The 18,577-nt window shown below is 36.0% G+C and overlaps 2 protein-coding genes across 2 annotated transcripts; one reads left to right on the forward strand and one right to left on the reverse strand.

Annotated features, from left to right (window-relative positions):
- Nucleotides 1–7,162: 7,162 nt before the first annotated feature.
- On the forward strand, nt 7,163–8,392 carry LOC133783132 (probable xyloglucan endotransglucosylase/hydrolase protein 23). The gene is made up of 3 exons (XM_062222672.1): nt 7,163–7,498; nt 7,592–7,785; nt 7,893–8,392. Exons 1-3 carry the CDS (start codon nt 7,214–7,216, stop codon nt 8,281–8,283), a joined length of 870 nt encoding a protein of 289 aa, XP_062078656.1. The 5' UTR covers nt 7,163–7,213; the 3' UTR covers nt 8,284–8,392.
- A 1,803-nt stretch (nt 8,393–10,195) lies between these two features.
- LOC133784454 (probable xyloglucan endotransglucosylase/hydrolase protein 23) lies at nt 10,196–11,397 on the reverse strand. The gene is made up of 3 exons (XM_062223797.1): nt 10,954–11,397; nt 10,665–10,858; nt 10,196–10,589 (listed from the first exon to the last, which is right to left on the reverse strand). Exons 1-3 carry the CDS (start codon nt 11,233–11,235, stop codon nt 10,196–10,198), a joined length of 870 nt encoding a protein of 289 aa, XP_062079781.1. The 5' UTR covers nt 11,236–11,397.
- Nucleotides 11,398–18,577: the final 7,180 nt, after the last annotated feature.

Here is an 18,577-nt window from a genome sequence, read left to right on the forward strand (position 1 = left end):
CAAAATACACGATCCAAAATAATATAATCCCATAAATTAATAGCATACACTACTACAAAAAAGACTTTTCTCTGCGGATTTTTTACTTAATACACTGCGGTTTTCGAGAGTACTGAAAAACGCAGTATATTCGACCGCAGAGAAAAGTGGTATGCCAACCGCGGAGAAAGAACATCTTTCTCTGCAGTTGTAATAAGCCAACCGCAGAGAAAGATGTACTTTTCTCCGCGGTTTTTTTAAAACAACCGCTGAGAAAAAAAGATTTTTCTCCGCGGTTTTATTGAAAAAACCGCAGAGGTAAGTATTGTAATTTTTCAAAACTTTGACGAAGCATAACTTTGTGCTCAGTTGTCCATTTTTGGTGTTTTTTTTTTAAACTTTGGTATTTTTTCGAGATCTATCTAGCTGCATACAAAGAAAATCTGAAAACCTGAAAAGAAAAAAAAAACAAAACAAAATTTTCAGGTTTTGTCACCGAAAATTCTGAAGAAAAAAAATTCAGCAACCAAATTAATAATTTACGAAAAATCTCTCAAAATTTTGATTTCTATTTGTCTATTTCACACAAAATAAACTCTAAAAATAATGATGAAAAAAAAACAAAAAAACTATACAAACAAAGATAATAGATCATTACCTATTTTGAAGCTCAAGAACACAATGTATGCCCAAAAATACAGTGAAAATGGACAATTTTTCGACCAAATCCTAACCATTTTTACAACCAAAAACCTGAAAAGAGACAAATATCAAGCATCTACTTCAGTTTTTAACTAAGATTTAGCTAGAAATGATGAAAAAAAAATAGTAAGATTAAGGTTGAAAGACATACCGCCGCTGTTGAAGAAGTTTTTCGCGAAATGAAGTAGGTTTACGAACCTTGTGGAGAAGAATGAGTTTATATATAGGTCTGGAACCTTTTCTCTGCGGTTTTCTTAAAAAACCGCGGAGAAAAGTAGTGATTTCTCTGTGTTTTTTTTTTAAAACATTTTCCTACTTTACATTGTGTTTTGTAACGATTGAGTAGAGAACGAGAAAATAAGAGACACGAGAGAAACGAGAGAAATATGATGAAGATGACAAAATGACTGAAATGATCTCAACGTGATGTTGAGACTAACTTAGCTGATATTTATAGATAGAGAGGCAACAAACAGTTACAACCGAATTAGTTATGCCAGTTGCAGACAGCTGTACAAGCTCATAACAACCTAACTAATCAGACATTAGGAGCTCAACTAATCCCTGATTAACTACCCTTAACAGTATTTCTAACACCCCTCCTCAAGTTGGACATAGAGAAGTGAAGTCCCAACTTGTTACAAAGACTGTTAAAGTGTTCTATAGGTAAGGGTTTTGTCAAGATATCAGCTACTTGGTTTGCGGAGTCGACATATCGAACATCCAGAAGCTTGACCAGTACTCTGTCGAGAACAAAGTGTAAATCGACTTCAATATGTTTTGTTCGGGCGTGGTATACGGGATTCGATGCTAAGGAGCCTGCCCCCAAGTTATCACACCACAGAATCGGACATGCAGACGTAGAGATGCGCAGTTCAGCTAAAAGCGATTGTAGCCAAATGAGTTCTGCAGTTGCAAGCGCCAAAGCTCGATACTCAGACTCCGTACTCGATCGGGCTATGACGGATTGTTTCTTTGAACACCAGCTAATCAGATTGCCTCCTAGGAATACAACATAACCAGATGTTGACTTGCGATCATCAAGACATCCGGCCCAGTCAGCGTCAGAGAAAGCATGCAAATCCAGGGAAGAGCTGCTGGTGAATCGAAGTGCTTGAGATGGTGTACCAGCCAAGTAACGAAGGACTCTCTTGCAGGCTGTCCAGTGCGTTGTCGTTGGTGCTTTCAGATACTGGCTCAGGCGATTGACTGCGAAGGAGATGTCCGGTCTCGTTAGTGTGAGATACTGTAGAGCGCCTATGACTGACCGATACAAGGTTGGATTGACTAATGGAACTCCTGAATCAAGTGTGAGTTTGAAACTGGGGCACATGGGGGTCGGCTGAGGATTGGAGTCTAACATATTCGTCTTGTTGAGTAAGTCACGAGTGTACTTTGCTTGACTCAAGAAGATGCCGTCTGATGTTCGCGAGACCTCAAAACCAAGGAAGTATTGCACTGGACCAAGCATTTTTAAGGCAAAGCGAAGATTGAGATCCACTATAAGACGATGTATCTGGGCACTATCACTGCCAGTGATTAATATGTCGTCGACATATACTAGTACAAAGAGTTGCTTGCCATTGCCAACTGAGAAGAATAAACTGGTATCTGCTTTAGAGTGTTGAAGACCCCAGCTGAGCAGATACGACTTGAGTTGATCAAACCACGCACGAGGTGCTTGACGAAAGCCGTAGATTGCTTTGTTAAGTCGACAGACATGGTTTGGAAAGGTAGAGTTGATGAAGCCCTCAGGTTGATGCATGTAGACGGTTTCTTGAAGATTGCCATTCAAGAAAGCATTATTGATGTCGACTTGTTGTATTTCCCACTTATGAGCTGCTGCAAGTGTAAACATAACCCTTATCGTGCATGGCTTCACCACTGGGCTGTATGTCTCAAGAAAATCGATGCCTGGAGTCTGCTGGAAACCTTTTGCTACTAAACGGGCCTTATGTCGATTGATAGTGCCATCACTGTTGTACTTGATCCTGAAGATCCATTTGTTGTTGATGACAGCCATATCTGGAGTGTGAGGAACTAGACTCCATGTATTGTTTGCCTGCAAAGCCTGAAATTCAGAGAGCATTGCTTGTTTCCAACAAGGGTTAGTGAGTGCACTTTTCACATTTAGAGGTTCTAGTTCAGTGGAAAGATTAGCCAAATAAGTCTTTGGTTTTAGATTGCCTGTCTTTGACCTAGTGACCATGGGATGACCATTTGTGGGGTTTGGAGGAATTGGTAAATTGATTTGTCTATCTGATATGGGAATAAAAAGGGGAACAATTGGTATATCTAAGTGTTGAGACATGGACACTGACTGTGACTCAGAAGAGTTTGGTGTTGTAGGGGACTCATGTGGACTAATGATTGGTGAAGAGGGAGTAGAGGGGTGATTTTGAACTGGAGAATTTGACACTGGAGAGACCTGTTGTGGTGACTCTGAAGGCCTATTAGGTGAGTATGATGGCATTGGTTTGTTGAGTGACACTAGAGGAAGACTAAAGCCAGGAGTAGAGTTTGTGGTATTGTGTGATTGTGGTGTTTGAGGGGACTGAAATAATAGACTATAGGGAAACTCAGCTTCATTGAAGGTAACACTACGTGCAATATAGAGTTTTCCTGATGGATGTAGACACTTGTAACCTCGATGCAGGGAGCTATATCCAACAAACACACACTTAGATGACCTGAAAGAGACTTTGTGATTTTGGTATGGGCGAACGAGGGGAAAACATGCACACCCAAATGTTTTAAATAACGTGTAATCTGGTTTTGATTTGTGTAGAGTTTCATATGGTGAGATGTTGTTTAAGATTGGTGTGGGGAGCCTATTAATCAAGTGAGCAGCAGTGGAGAAAGCTTCCCACCAGAGATTGAGTGGCATGTTGGCATGGGCTAAAAGAGTGAGTCCCACATCAACAACATGTCTATGTTTCCTCTCCACTCGACCTTGTTGTTGATGTGTGTGAGGACAGGAATGCCTTCGAGAGATGCCTAGTTCATTAAACAGCTGAAACAGTGACCTATATTCACCCCCAAGATCCGTTTGGATGCTTTGAATTTTTGTATTAAATGAACGTTCAACAAAAGCATTAAACTGCTTGAATAAGAGAAAAACTTCAGATTTTACTTTCATTGGATAAAGCCATACATGTTTAGAGTAATCGTCTACAAAACTCAAATAATACCTATAGCCATCAATTGAAGAGTGAAAGGAAGGGCCCCATACATCTGAATGTACTAATTGAAAAGGCATAGTTGTTTTATTAGATGTACTCTTAAACGTAAACTGATGTAATTTGCCAATTTGGCATGCATCACAGAACTCTACATGTTTACACTTCAAAGAGGGATTTAATGATGACAATACAGTAGCTAGTACAGGTTTAGAAGGGTGACCTAAACGAGAATGCCATATCATAGCAGCTTTAGACTTATCAGATACTACATTGCTTGTAGTGGTTATATTGTAAGCTTGCTTGATAGGCGACTTTATTGTAGTGGACTGAGACAATGGAGTAGCAAGAGATGACTTGGACGTTGAGACCTGAAGTGTATAGAGTCCATCACGAAGCGAGCCCTGAAGAAGTGCTTGCCTCGTATTCTTGTCCTTGACAACACAGGAAGAGGAATCAAACTCAAGAATGACATGGTTATCTTTTGTGAACTGTGATATACTAATAAGGTTCTTGGTCAAATTAGGCACAAGTAATATATCCTTTAGGATTAAAGACTCATTAGCTTTAATAGTAGATATTGAATTAGAACCAATATGTGAAATAGGTAGAGACTCACCATTGCCGACTGTTACCTTTGCTTTCCCTTTGTAGTCAGTTCTGTTTTTCATGGCGTGGTCGTCATGAGTCATGTGGTTCGTGGCTCCTGAGTCAAGGATCCAAGCACTCGGTGCATTGTCAGTGTATGTTGCTTCAGAGATCAAGGCATTTGGTGACTCAGTGTTGTTGTTTGGGGGCGTATCACTGGGAGGCTGAGTACCTGAAAAATGAACATCAAACCGATGAAAGCAACGATGCACCGTATGTCCGGTCCTTCCACATAACTGACAGCTCAGTCGACTCGATCGACCGGATCCACGTCCACCATTAGGAGGTCTGTTGCCCCGCCAAGATCCACGTCCACGAGGTTTGTTCTGATCGCGAACAGAGAGTCCAGCAAGATTGGCTTGGACATTGTCGATGTTGGACGATGTATGTTGCTGGAGTCGCATTTCTTGCGTGTGAAGGCTGAACTGGACGTCTTGGATCATCAGCGGCTCAGATCTGTTGGTCAGATTGACTACTGTAGCTTCGTACTCCGGTCCTAATCCACCAAGAACATACAAGCACAAGCTATCGTCGGAGACCGGATCTCCTGCTTCAGAGAGAGTGTCGGCATAGGTCTTCATCTTCAAGAGATAGTCATCGATCGACATGGATCCCTTCTTGGTGGACTGGAGGAGTCCTTTGATCTGAAGTATCCTTGCTTTCGACTTTGTGGCAAAGAGTTGTGCAAGAATCGTCCAGATCTCGGCCGAAGTCCAGCAACGCACCACATGTCCGAGCATGTTTTCAGTAACAGAATTGAGAATCCAATGCATAATGAACTGATCAAAGCGGAACCACTGAGCATGAAGAGGATTTGGATGATCCGTACCTGCAATCATCGACGGTGGCTGAGGAAGAGTGCCGAGAACATATCCGTCGAGAGTGTACGCGCGCAGAGCAGCCAGAACTAAAACGCGCCAGTAGGAGTAGTTGTGACGATCCAGGCGGAGATGAAGCGGAAGCAGAGTGTTGTTGGGGAGGGGAACTTGATCGACGACGGCGGGAGCTTGTTGAGCATTGTCAGCAACGGAGTGAGTCGTTCCTTGAGACGCCATTACCGTGTAGCTCTGGTACCATGTAACGATTGAGTAGAGAACGAGAAAATAAGAGACACGAGAGAAACGAGAGAAATATGATGAAGATGACAAAATGACTGAAATGATCTCAACGTGATGTTGAGACTAACTTAGCTGATATTTATAGATAGAGAGGCAACAAACAGTTACAACCGAATTAGTTATGCCAGCTGCAGACAACTGTACGAGCTCATAACAACCTAACTAATCAGACATTAGGAGCTCAACTAATCCCTGATTAACTACCCTTAACAGTATTTCTAACACGTTTTTAAAAAAAAGCGCAGTAATATAGTTCCTAAGTGTCCTTCAATCCTTTTTTCTGCGCTTTTTATTTTAGATTTAAAAAAGCGCAGAGAAACTCTATATTTGTAGTAGTGATAATTCAAATTATGATTCACATTCTTCTCTTTTCTGCGCTTTTTATTTTAGATTTAAAAAAGCGCAGAGAAACTCTATATTTGTAGTAGTGATAATTCAAATTATGATTCACATTCTTCTCTTTTCATTTCCATTTTTTTCTCCACTAAATTATTCTGATCAGCACAAGGACCTCTTATGCTCTTATGGGCCTTTAGCAACTGCGAATGTTGTAGAATATTGGGTTGGCCGTTGTTGGTCTCTGTATATTGGAAGAATTAACTTTCAATAAAATCTTTGTTATCATTGTTAATTTGTTGCATTAATTTTTTTTCCTACATTAATCAAAACGCGTGAATATGCAGTCTTGTATACATATAAATATATAATATAATTATATATTGGGTTTATATTTTTTTTTACAATGTATTTTGTGTTATTATTTGTTTGGACATTATTATATTTTGAAAAATTATTTTTTGGACTCTATATTTTGTAAAATTATTCAAATAAAATCATAAACACAATTTTAGTCAAAGTTTTCTTAACTGAAATTACTAATAATTCACCAAACTAACAATTCAGAAAAAAAATAAAATCATTCTGTTTAAAAATTGTATTATTATATTTAATTTTTTCTTCATCAAAATTGAATTTATAAGTCTATTTAAACTATTTGACAAAATATAAAATCCAAAAAAAATGAATATTTTAAACCAAAGTATCCCAACAGACAATCAGCCTTGTATATTACTAAAAAAAAATAAGACTCGAGACTAAATCTTGAGGCAGTGACGGTTTGATCAGACTATACTTTAAAATGAAATATTAAAACAATTACCACTTGAAGAACTATAGAAAGATATAATTAGCTACAAGGTAAAACCCTCAGTACCAACTTTCATAAAATAATATTATACTAAAAGTTAAAGAGTAGTACTACCAACCATGCATATATATATATATATATATAATCTTTTCTTTTCTACTTTTTACAATCCAGCCATGCAATTTCGTCACTATATATAATATATACGATGACCAAAACCGTGTTGGGCCAACTGCATATCATATGCTGCTGAACTGGCCACAGCTGATATACCTTCACTGTTTACTTTACTGAACCTTCCTTTGCTACTTCATTACCTACCCATGCATATATATCAACCTACCTCTACCTTCTATATATACCTCTTCTCATTGTATACCATACTCATCAATCTCTAACTCTGAATCTCAGATCTTATTATAACAACTACTCATCCTTCCATGGCTTCTCCTTCTTCTAGCAACTCAGCTTTGCTGCTGTTCTTACTTCTTGTAGTTGGCTCTTTTGTGGTTAATGTCTCAGCTGGAGATTTGAACCAAGATTTTCAGATTACGTGGGGTGATGGCAGAGCTAACATAATCAACAATGGAGAGCTTCTTACTCTGTCACTTGACAAAGCCTCGGGCTCTGGATTTCAGTCCAAGAATGAGTATCTCTTTGGCCAAATTGATATGCAGCTCAAGCTTGTTGCTGGCAACTCTGCTGGCACTGTCACTGCCTATTATGTAAGCAAAGCTCTCATAGCCTACTCTTCAATTCAATCATCTTGCTATGTATACAGCTTATTCTTATTGTATATGTTTATCTCTGAATTTCAGTTGTCATCAAAAGGGTCCACTTGGGATGAAATAGACTTTGAGTTCTTGGGCAATCTGAGTGGTGATCCTTACATTCTTCACACCAACGTGTTTAGCCAAGGCAAGGGCAACAGAGAGCAACAGTTCTACTTGTGGTTTGACCCAACTGCTGATTTTCACACTTATTCCATTCTTTGGAACCCTCAGCACATTGTGTAAGTACCCTTTACGGCATACTTTTCCAAACTTTTCAAATCTCATAAACCAGTTTTCCTTAATGGGTTTACCCTTATATTAATAAAAGTTCTTGCTCTGTTTTCAGCTTCTCTGTGGATGGTACCCCAATCAGAAAGTTCAAGAACTTGGAATCAAAGGGTATCCCATACCCCAAGAACCAGCCAATGAGAATATACTCAAGCCTTTGGAATGCTGATGATTGGGCCACAAGGGGTGGTTTGGTCAAGACAGATTGGAGCAAGGCTCCTTTCACAGCCTCCTACAGGAACTTCAATGTCAATGCTTGTGTTATGAGCTCTGGTTCATCTTCTTGTGCCTCAAACTCTCAACCTTCGAACTCATGGCTCAACCAAGAATTGGATTCATCTGGTGAAGAAAAATTGAAATGGGTTCAGAAGAAATACTTGATCTACAATTATTGCAGTGATGCTAAGAGGTTTCCGCAGGGGTTTCCTCAAGAGTGCAGCATGGCCTAAGTAAAAGATGACATAATAATCAGTTTATCAGAAATGTGTTTAAAATATTTTATTATACTTTGTAGACTATTAAATTTGTTATATTAATACAATTCTTTTATTCGTTTTACTCATGTCCCATAAATAAATTGATTTGATATTCAAATTACTCTCATATATAATTTATATACATATATATACTTGTACGCACAAATTTATCTTCCTCCTCTCCAAGCTGCCCAAGAAGCCATTATCAAGGATTGTTTGGATTCCTCGAGTTCATATGCTTTTTGTTAATTCTGTCATAAAATTAGATAACATAACAATTAGTAGATTTACATTTTACTTTGTTGTTGGTCGCTGCTGATGCAGGTTTGTTTCATGTTATTAGTGCTTTTTGGTTATTGTCGTTTGTTTATTAATATTCTTGTCGTTTTTATGCTGTCCTTTATGACTTTATTGTTGTCTTTACATATTAGTGTCGTTTGTCATAATGTTGTCGTTTTACGAATTATTGTCGTTTTCCAAATTAATGTCGTTTATTATACTGTTGTCGTTTCTAAATAACTTTTGTTTTCATATTATTGTCGCTTTTCAATGATGCTGTCGTTTTTCATTTTTTGTCCTTTTTTTTCATCTATATTTTTTGCCCTTTTTATGCTCTTGTCGTTATTTTTATGCACGAAAGTTGAAAGTCAATTTCTCCATAGAATCAATTCCATATTAATGAACATGAACAATAATATAAAACATACTAATGAAGCTTAATTCTAGTGCCCACTGCCTCATGAATTTGAAGTCCCCAGTTTATTATAGGAGGAGCCATTTGGTTGGTGTACACTAATAATACAATATACAGCAAGAATAGTTTTACTTAACTAAACTTAGCACTCGTATAAGTTCTTGAAGTGATCCAATAACCCCAACAACTGTCACAAGAATGCAAAACAAAGCTAAAACTGTTTTCTCGTCAAAGCCATTTTCTTGTCCAAGGAAAAATGTTGTTTTGCACAAAGTACATTTCCATGGGGATATATATAGCCATAGGCCAAAAACTCAGGTCCCTGACTCTCGTAAAACTTGATTCAAATAAGGAAAGAACATGGCAATTCTAGTTGTAGACACTGTTGGACGCCACAACACGTGAAAACGTAATTACTTTATTGATACAAAAGTAATTACACCAAGACTTGATTACAAATCTTGACCACACACACTAAATACTCTAGCTTACACTCTTTGGAACACTTTTAGATGCACTTTGTTTACTCACTCTTTGACTCACTTTTGGGACACTCACTTTGCTACAACCTTGGACACACATTACATTTGTATTTATAGGCTACCAAGGAAACATCTACATCTTTCTAGACTTTTTTAACTTTATAATTTATTTAACTACTTTCTTCATTTTTCTAAATGTTTCTAGAACTTTCTATATTGTCTAATTAGTTATAAACTATTCAAGAACTTTCTAGAATGTTCTATATTCTTCCTAGTATATTCTAGAACATTCTAGAATTCTAGAGCATTCTAGATACGGTAATGACTTTTAACAGACACTACACATGTATATATATATATATATATATTTAGTTGAAGTATAGGCAACAATGGAAAATGGTTGTTGAGAAGATTGCAATGACTGAAGCTTTTGTTCATGGTGTGGTGTTCTGCTGGGGGAGACTTCATTCATATTCATTCAAGACCATATTCAGTGACAACATGCCCGTTGGGCTTGGCTTAATGAGCACTTGAAGTATTTACTAATTAATACGCCAAATATGGCTATAACACCTGTAATTTGACAGTAATTTAAACTATATGACAGATTGTTAAATCCAATAAAAGAATATGTTTATTCATTCAAAAGAAATAAAATTACATTACATATATAAAGATATAGAATGATATATAATAATCAATCCTTGTTTCAGGACATGTTGCACTCTTTAGGGAATCCTTTAGGGAATCTCTTAGCATCAGTGCAATAGTTGTAGATCATGAATTTCTTTTGTACACTTTTCATCCTCTTTTCACCGTTTGAATCCAACTCTTGGTTGAACCATGAATTGGAGGGTTGAGACTTGGAAGCACATGAAGATGAACCAGAAGAAGCTATAACACAAGCATTGGCCTTGAAGTTCCTGTAGGATGCTGTGAAAGGAGCTTTGCTCCAATCTGTCTTGACCAAGCCACCCCTTGTGGCCCAATCGTCACCGTTCCAAAGGCTAGAGTGAATTCTCATTGGCTTGTCCTTCAGATATGGGATACCGTTTGATTCCAAGTTCTTGAACTTTCTAATTGGAGTTCCATCCACAGAGAAGCTGAAAGCAATTATTTTTTAGTAAGTTTTTCATCACGAGACTTTATGGGAAAATATATGAAATTAGTGTACTTACATAATGTTCTTAGGATTCCAAAGAATGGAGTAGGTGTGGAAATCAGCAGTTGGGTCAAACCATAAGTGGAACTGTTGCTCTCTGTTGCCTTTGCCTTGGCTGAACACATTGGTGTGAAGAATGTAAGGATCGCCACTCAGATTTCCCAAGAACTCAAAGTCAATCTCATCCCAATCTGACCCTTTTGAGGACAACTGAAAATTCCCAAAAGAAATACCATTATTTATTAAAGCTATATACGTATAATCAACATACAGAGAAAACTAATCGAGTGTTGTGATGAGCTTACATAGTAAGCAGTGACAGTTCCTGCAGAGTTTCCAGCCACAAGCTTGAGCTGCATATCGATCTGGCCATACATGAACGTATTCCTCGACTCAAAACCAGAGCCAGAAGCTTTGTCAAGAGAAAGAGTGAGAAGCTCGCCATTGTTGAGCATCTTAGCTCGGCCATCACCCCATGTAATCTCCAAATCTTTTTTGAGATCACCAGCAGAGGCAGCCAATATCGAAGAGCCAATAACAACGAACAACAGCAAATAAGCTGAGTTTGATGAGGAAAGAGAAGCCATGGATGAGTACGTAGTGACTTTGATAGACAAGGATTGTCTTGTATTGATGAGTTAGGATGGTGAATGTTGGAGCTATATATACAGTTTTGGTTGGCTCACATTCATATATATTATGTTATATTATATGGTTCATTAGTAAGGTCTCGAAGTAGCATGGGAAGGTTCAGTACAACTTAGTCTTATGTGCTGTGGCCAGTGTTGGCTCCACCAGGTTCAGTATGATTAAATTGATTATGATGAATGTGGCCAGTTAGTGGCTTGATTTCTTTATTAAAAAAATAAAAAAAATTAATATAGTTTGGTTTATTTATCTAATAATACAGAATAGTCCTCTGTTTCCATAATATATTCCAAATCCCAATATCATGAATATATGCTAATCTTTGGTTGTTAATGGTTTAATGTATTATTGTCATATTTCTTTTTTATATTCTCAATCATAACCTTATAAGGGCCATCACCGCTACAAAGATAAGTTTACTAAATGATTTAGTTCTAGTTTTATGGTCATTTTCAAATATGTTCAAAACCCATGGCTTGATTGATTTGATACCTTCATGATCATATTTTGGGCAGCATTATTAGTAGATCTGCCTCTGAATTACAAACAGAAAAATATAATCTTAAAGATTTGATCTCTTTAAAAAGAAAACCAACTCATTTTTCATCTTCTCCCACTCGACCTTAACACAATATATTTATATTGGTGAAGCCTATATTGATGGCCTTAGGTTCTGCAGGGTACCATCTGCACCTAATAATGGAGCAAAAACATGACCAAGAGGCAAAAAAAAATGATAAAAAAATAGAAAATCTCAAAACAAATATCACACAAGAAATGAATCTTATTGTGTTAACTAAATTGTATCGAACTAGTGTCATAAAGCATTGATTTAAATTTTAGATCGGAGAGCTAAGCTATTATACTATGGTGTCTTACATAGAATAAGTGTAAGAATATTGAACTATTATTAAGAACGTGTATAACTCTACTAATTACTAATTGGATTTTAGATAAAACATCATAATTCTTGGAAAAAAAAAATTTGCCATAAAATTTGAATGAAATTGAGAATTTAAATACAATAAATTTGATGGTGGGGACTTAAGTGTAAAAACCGAGTTGCTACTTGCTACAAATATTTTAGTTTAGAATAAATCAAAATTTCTTATATCTTGTTTGATGTTTGAAAGTAATTGTTGGATGACTTTTTTTATATAATTTTGGTATAATGATAGGGTATATTAATAATAATAATAATAATTTCTTAAAATATTGTCGATCAAAGATTACTTTTAACGTTTAGTAGTTTTCTATTAATAATTTTTTGTAAGTTAATTAGAAAAATACTATTGTTTTGCCAAAGTTTTACAAATTTTCTTTCATAGGCGTTATCTTTCTGAATCATTGTTGTTAGGAACGTCAAGCTTGATCACTCATTTTATAAATTTTTTTTCTACCATTTCTTTCATGGCATTTCCTACTACTTCAAGATTCAATAGTTCTTCGGGTGCTAAACAAATTAATGTAAGTTCGTTAATGCTCCTTTCCCCATCGATCGTATCCTTGCAAGCTCAACTTGACCAGACGTAACTACACCATCGAATCCCCAAGCTTAAGCTAAACATAAGTTTTAAAGTACAATGGATAATATTCGGATATTCGAAATTAGCATCATTGCTTAGAATATTTTCTTTCAAATATTATTTTTTTACATTTAATAGTTTCTATAAATTGTGTGCCCGAAGTTAAAAATCTAATTCATGGGGAAAATACCATTTTAGCTCGTGTATTTTCTGAATTGCGATCAACTTCTATATTTTATTAAATGATAATTTAAATCTTGTATTTTACAAAATAAGTTAAAATAGCACCTTAGACCCGATTTCAATTATAAGATTAATTCTTAAATTGTTAGTGATGCGATAGGTTCAGAGAAGTGGAAAAAGTGATCGAAAAGCTTCGAATGAAAAATTATATTTGAAATTTTTTTACCAAAATTATATATAAGATACTAATTTGATTCGTTTTGTAAAATACAAGGTTTGAATTGTCATTTAATAAAACACAGAGATCGATCATATATTTAGGAAAAATACAGTAGCTAAACTAGTATTTTCCCTTTTAACATTCAACAATATAAAATATGTATAGGGATAAATCTAACAATTAAGAGTTGCTAAGGAGCACCTCTAGTACCCAACACCATAAAAAAGTGGCATACTGTTATTAGTGCAATCAAATATCGTATCACATATATTTTAATTTAATAAGTATTATAAAATATCACTAACTAACCATATCAACTAATGTACGTATCAAATAACAACCCTAGCAAACTTATTGCCTTTACTACACCGACTCATCTCAACTCAATCTGACTTGACTCTCTTGGAACTCACTCCATATATTCCTGACTAATACTTTACAAAGTAAGAAATTACTTACTGATGGGCCAATATTCTTCTGGGAGACTGCCTGACCCACTCCTCATAATTCTTTGTTACAAGCTCCTAAATTTTGATTTTTGGGCTTTTCGTATTTAGGCCTCAAACTGGGCCATGAGCTTCTAGAATTAGATTCATTTAGGCACCTAGCCATCTTCATCCCTCACTCACACATATAATGTCATTTTTATTATTATATTTTTGGTGGGAAAATAATTTTCGATTAAAATGGACCACAGTCCTCTCATAGGTCTCACAAAGCAGATAACCAACTAAAAGCTAAGCTAACCAAGCTGAATACACTCATAAAGTAAATCAATCCAAGAACTAAGATCACCCCCTCACAAGTATAAACACTGGCTTAAAATATAAGTAAAACATACAAAATAAAAAATAAAAACTCCACAAAAATACAGAACAATAATTCATCGTGTAAAGATTTTGCAATCAAGCGGAAAAAAAAATATTAGGAACTTAAATGCTACTGTGTTAAAATATCATAGACTTTTACTTTTAAAAAAGAATCAGGAACTTAAATGCTACATTATCAAAATATTAGAGATTTTTGCCGCTAATAATCCTACATAATATAATCAAAAATATATTTCTTTTGGAAAAAAATATAAGTCACACATATATAAGATATGATAGTTACATTATTATTCAAATGAAAATAGATCTCCTTTTTAGTGTTTAATCAAATTTAATTAAAGATAAAATAATATTACGATAAAAGAAAACTAAATCTTATTAATTTATTTATGCCAACTCTAAGTTTTACTGATTTCTTGTATTCTACAAGTCCATTGTGCAAGAATGAAGAGAAGAAGAAAAAAACTAAGACAAATATTTAGCACCACACATTATTGTCCTACTTAATGCTGTATTATACAATAATTAATACGTTAAACCATTAACAATCAAAGATTAGCATATGTTTAATGAAAAGTGTGTTGCTACTTTAAGGTGTTCAACAATACATGAGTTGGCACTATATGATAAATTAGTGATACTTCATAATATTTATAAATTTTAAATGTACGAGATTCGATATTAAATTACGCTAATAGTATTTCTTAGCAATTCTCGTAATTGAGATTGAAATAATTATATATAGAAAAAACTGATTATTCTGAATTATTTAGAAATAAATAAACTAATAACCTCAAACCATGCAAATTATATTAATTATAACAATTATTTTTAATAAACAAACCAAGCCACTAACTGGCCACATTCATCGTAATCAATTTAATCATACCGAACCTGGTGGAGCCAACACTGACCACAGCACATAAAACTAAGTTGTACTGAACCTTCCCATACTTCGAGACCTTACTAATGAACCATATAATATAATATATATATGAATGTGAGCCAACCAAAACTGTATATATATATATATATAGCTCTAACATTCACCATCCTAACTCATCAATACAATACAATCCTTTTCTATCGTTCAAAGTCACTGCGTACTCATCCATGGCTTCTCTTTCCTCGTCAAACTCAGCTTATTTGCTGATGTTTGTTGTTACTACAAAAAATATTTTTTAAGACTTGTGGGGGTGTGCGTCATCTATTTGAGAGCCTTAAAAATTGAGGTTTTTTAGGATTCACGTTGCAAGTTCTAAAAAATCTCGTTGAATGTCTTTAAGTAAGTTTTGAAGGCTCTCTTCGCAAATCCTAAAATAATATTTTTAGGACTCGCAATGTGTATCCTAAAAGATCTCATTGAGTATCTTTAAATTAAAACTTTAAGACTCGCTTTGCATGCTCTTAAAAGTTAATTTTTTTTCAAAAAAAATTGTAGCTACTTTTTTTATTTTAATTTAAAAAATATATAGCATTCAAAATAAAAAATGTGTTATATATGTTAGATTTCTAAAATTTCAAAAGAAAATACTAAAAGAAGGCCAAAAAAATTTTAAAAAATAAATTTAAATTTATCATTAACATGTATTGTAAGCTGGCTTATAACATCTTTCAACATTTATCAATAAAAAAAAAACCAAATACATAAAAAAACTTAAACCATCTCTAAGTCATAATAACAATCTAAATATTTCAATATGATACTCTATTGATAGATCTTACAAATAATGTCACTCTAAAATTGTTCTAATTTTACATTATTCATAAAAGGACAAACCAAATGGTGTATGAGAAGTGTGTATGAAGCTTGTCCCCTCAATAAAAAGCATCGGACTAGAATAAATATAATCTCAGAAGTTCGCCTTAGCTGTCCAGTTGTAACGCCCTGGTTACCCCATTACAATTACGGTGAACCGGATATTTAACTCGCTACCTGAATTCTTTAGTTAAAAACATGCTTCTAGGTATTATTAACAGGCTAAGGTGGAAAAACAATCAAAAGGAAATAATGTATTTTTATTTAAAATATAAAATTGTTCATGGGCCCATAAAAAAAACATTTACAAGTTATTTACAACTCAGAATGGTCATTACAGTTTCAAATTTACAAACCCGCCGACCTAAGCGGCAAAAATAGGGTAAACCCCCTAGTCCCTCTAAGAACTCATTAGTCGTGGTGGTCAAGCGACCGCATATGTACACATCACCACTTAAGCTCTCCACTCAAAGCTGGGTGAGCTTTTTCTTTCCCTTTACCTGCACCACATAGCACCCATGAGCCAAGGCCCAGCAAGAAAACACTATATAGCATGAATATAATATCAACAATGATCATAATAATCATTCAGGACTTTCAGTCCAAAACAGATGAGTGACAGTCGCAAAAGTCACTAAAGTGGGTTCCGTTCCCTCTAGCTGTGTGACGATAGGGTCACCGGGGCTTTACAAATAAGTGATCATTTCACTAGCTTAAACAGGATAGGTGCTTGATGACTAGTCACCAACATAACCTACCTCGTGACCATAGAGTCACAACCATGGGATTCCGCTCCCTAGCCATGTGACAAGTTGTCACCTAGGCCTTTGGCCCTGGCTCTGAGTAACTAGTCTTAGACTAGTCAAGCGCTTATAAGTTTCATCGACCTTAGGGTCGATCCAGCATTAATGCCCCTAGAGTCATTCAATGCTGATATCGATTAGATCTAATCTTTTATCGGCCCTGCGTTCAGGACGCTTATGCCGTTTCTGACTCTCAGGACAGTAATATGCGACCAGTGTCGTCCCTGGCTAATCAGTGTCATACACAAGTAAGAAAGATCTGCTAAGCATTTAATATGCAATCAATGTCCACATTTATCAACTAACATGCCTCAACAACAATCATGCATGTCATATACACGAGATGTAGTTTTCTTACATCAGGTTCGAGCGAGAAATAATATAAGAACGACCCTTGAGAACAATCAACATTTAGATTCCTTAGCGGTCACCTAGTCATAACCAATTGGAAACCATTAATAAAATAAATCAATGAATGGTTCACAATCTAAAACCACACTCCCGGGATCAATTCCACACTCTCGGGACTCTCAATCTACTCAAACGGGGTAAAGGAACCAACCCCCGAGCCTTAAAAACCATCCCGAGCCCCAAAAATGGCATCCCCTGAAATTGGCCTAGCATTGGGGCGCTGACCCAAGGCAGAGAGACCCTAGCCTCTGCCCTGCATAGCGCTGGGGCGCCAGCTTCAGACCAGCAACATCCTTGTTTTTCCCTCCTTGCGATTCCCCTTGAAACCAACTTTCCAAACCAATCCCAAACCTTACCAAAACATCCAATTCAACCCCAAATCTTCATCTACATCACATCCTCATCAAAACTCAATCAATCTTACACAAAAACTCTCATTAATTCCAACTATCCACATCAAAATCTATAGGCTAAAAACTAAAGAAAAACAGAGCAATACTTGAAATTCATGGATAAAATCTTACCTCAAGCTGATTTTGAATCCCCTTCAATGGATGAACCAAGTCTATAACCTCCAAACCTTGATTTCCTATCTTAATTCTTCAATTTGGGACCAAAAATTCCAAAGGAAGATAGAGGGAAGATGATGTACGTGAAGAAGAAGTGAAGGCTCTGTTTTGTTCTGAATGTTTCTACAGCCAACTAAGTCATACATATCTCAAGCCAAATGAACTTAATTCCCCTATGTCAAATAAAAGTTTCTAAAAACTCTCAAGGAAAATCGTCATTTCCAACTTATTTCGTTACTCATAAGTATAATTATGATCATGCACATTTACAGAGACTCGAGCTCATATCAATTCCATATTCAACATTCATGCCATGCCATAATCATGTGTATATCATGCCTCACATACTGGGTGCAGTTTTCTTAACTTTAGCCCAAGCACAGGTTACCAATGAACGACCCTCGAGTACGATCTTGTCCCGAGCCCTAACTATAACCTAGTCACAACCATAAAATAATAATCTCATAAGATTCAATCCTTAAAAACAAACTCTAGCAGGACCATTCCCGTGCTCTTAGGACTTCCAATCCACCCAACGGGGTAGTGAAACCATCCCCCGAGACCCCAAAGTCTTCCCAAGCCCTAAAAATGGGCTTTGCTGAAACAAGTATAGCACTGGGGCGCTATGGATAGCGCTGGGGCGCTACCCCAAGTTAGAGAGCACCCATTTTCCCTCCCCTGACTAGTGTTGGGGCGCCCAAAAGTGGCGCTGGGGCGCCAACTCTACAGCCCATAACCTTCTGGTTCTTCCCTTGCGTTTTCCCCTGAATTCCAATCACTAAAACCTCATCTAAACACCATCCAAACTTATAATTTAACCCCAAAACTTCTTCAAAACTTCATCAATACATCAACCTCATCAAAACCCAAGTTCAAACACAATCAAAACACCACTAAAAGCTAAAATCCAAAACCTTGAATCTCAAAGATCAAGAACATAAAAACTAAAACAGAACTCAAACAAAAACTAAGTTTGAATC

This window comes from Humulus lupulus, chromosome 6, assembly GCF_963169125.1.
Source record: "Humulus lupulus chromosome 6, drHumLupu1.1, whole genome shotgun sequence".
Classification (NCBI taxonomy): domain Eukaryota; kingdom Viridiplantae; phylum Streptophyta; class Magnoliopsida; order Rosales; family Cannabaceae; genus Humulus; species Humulus lupulus.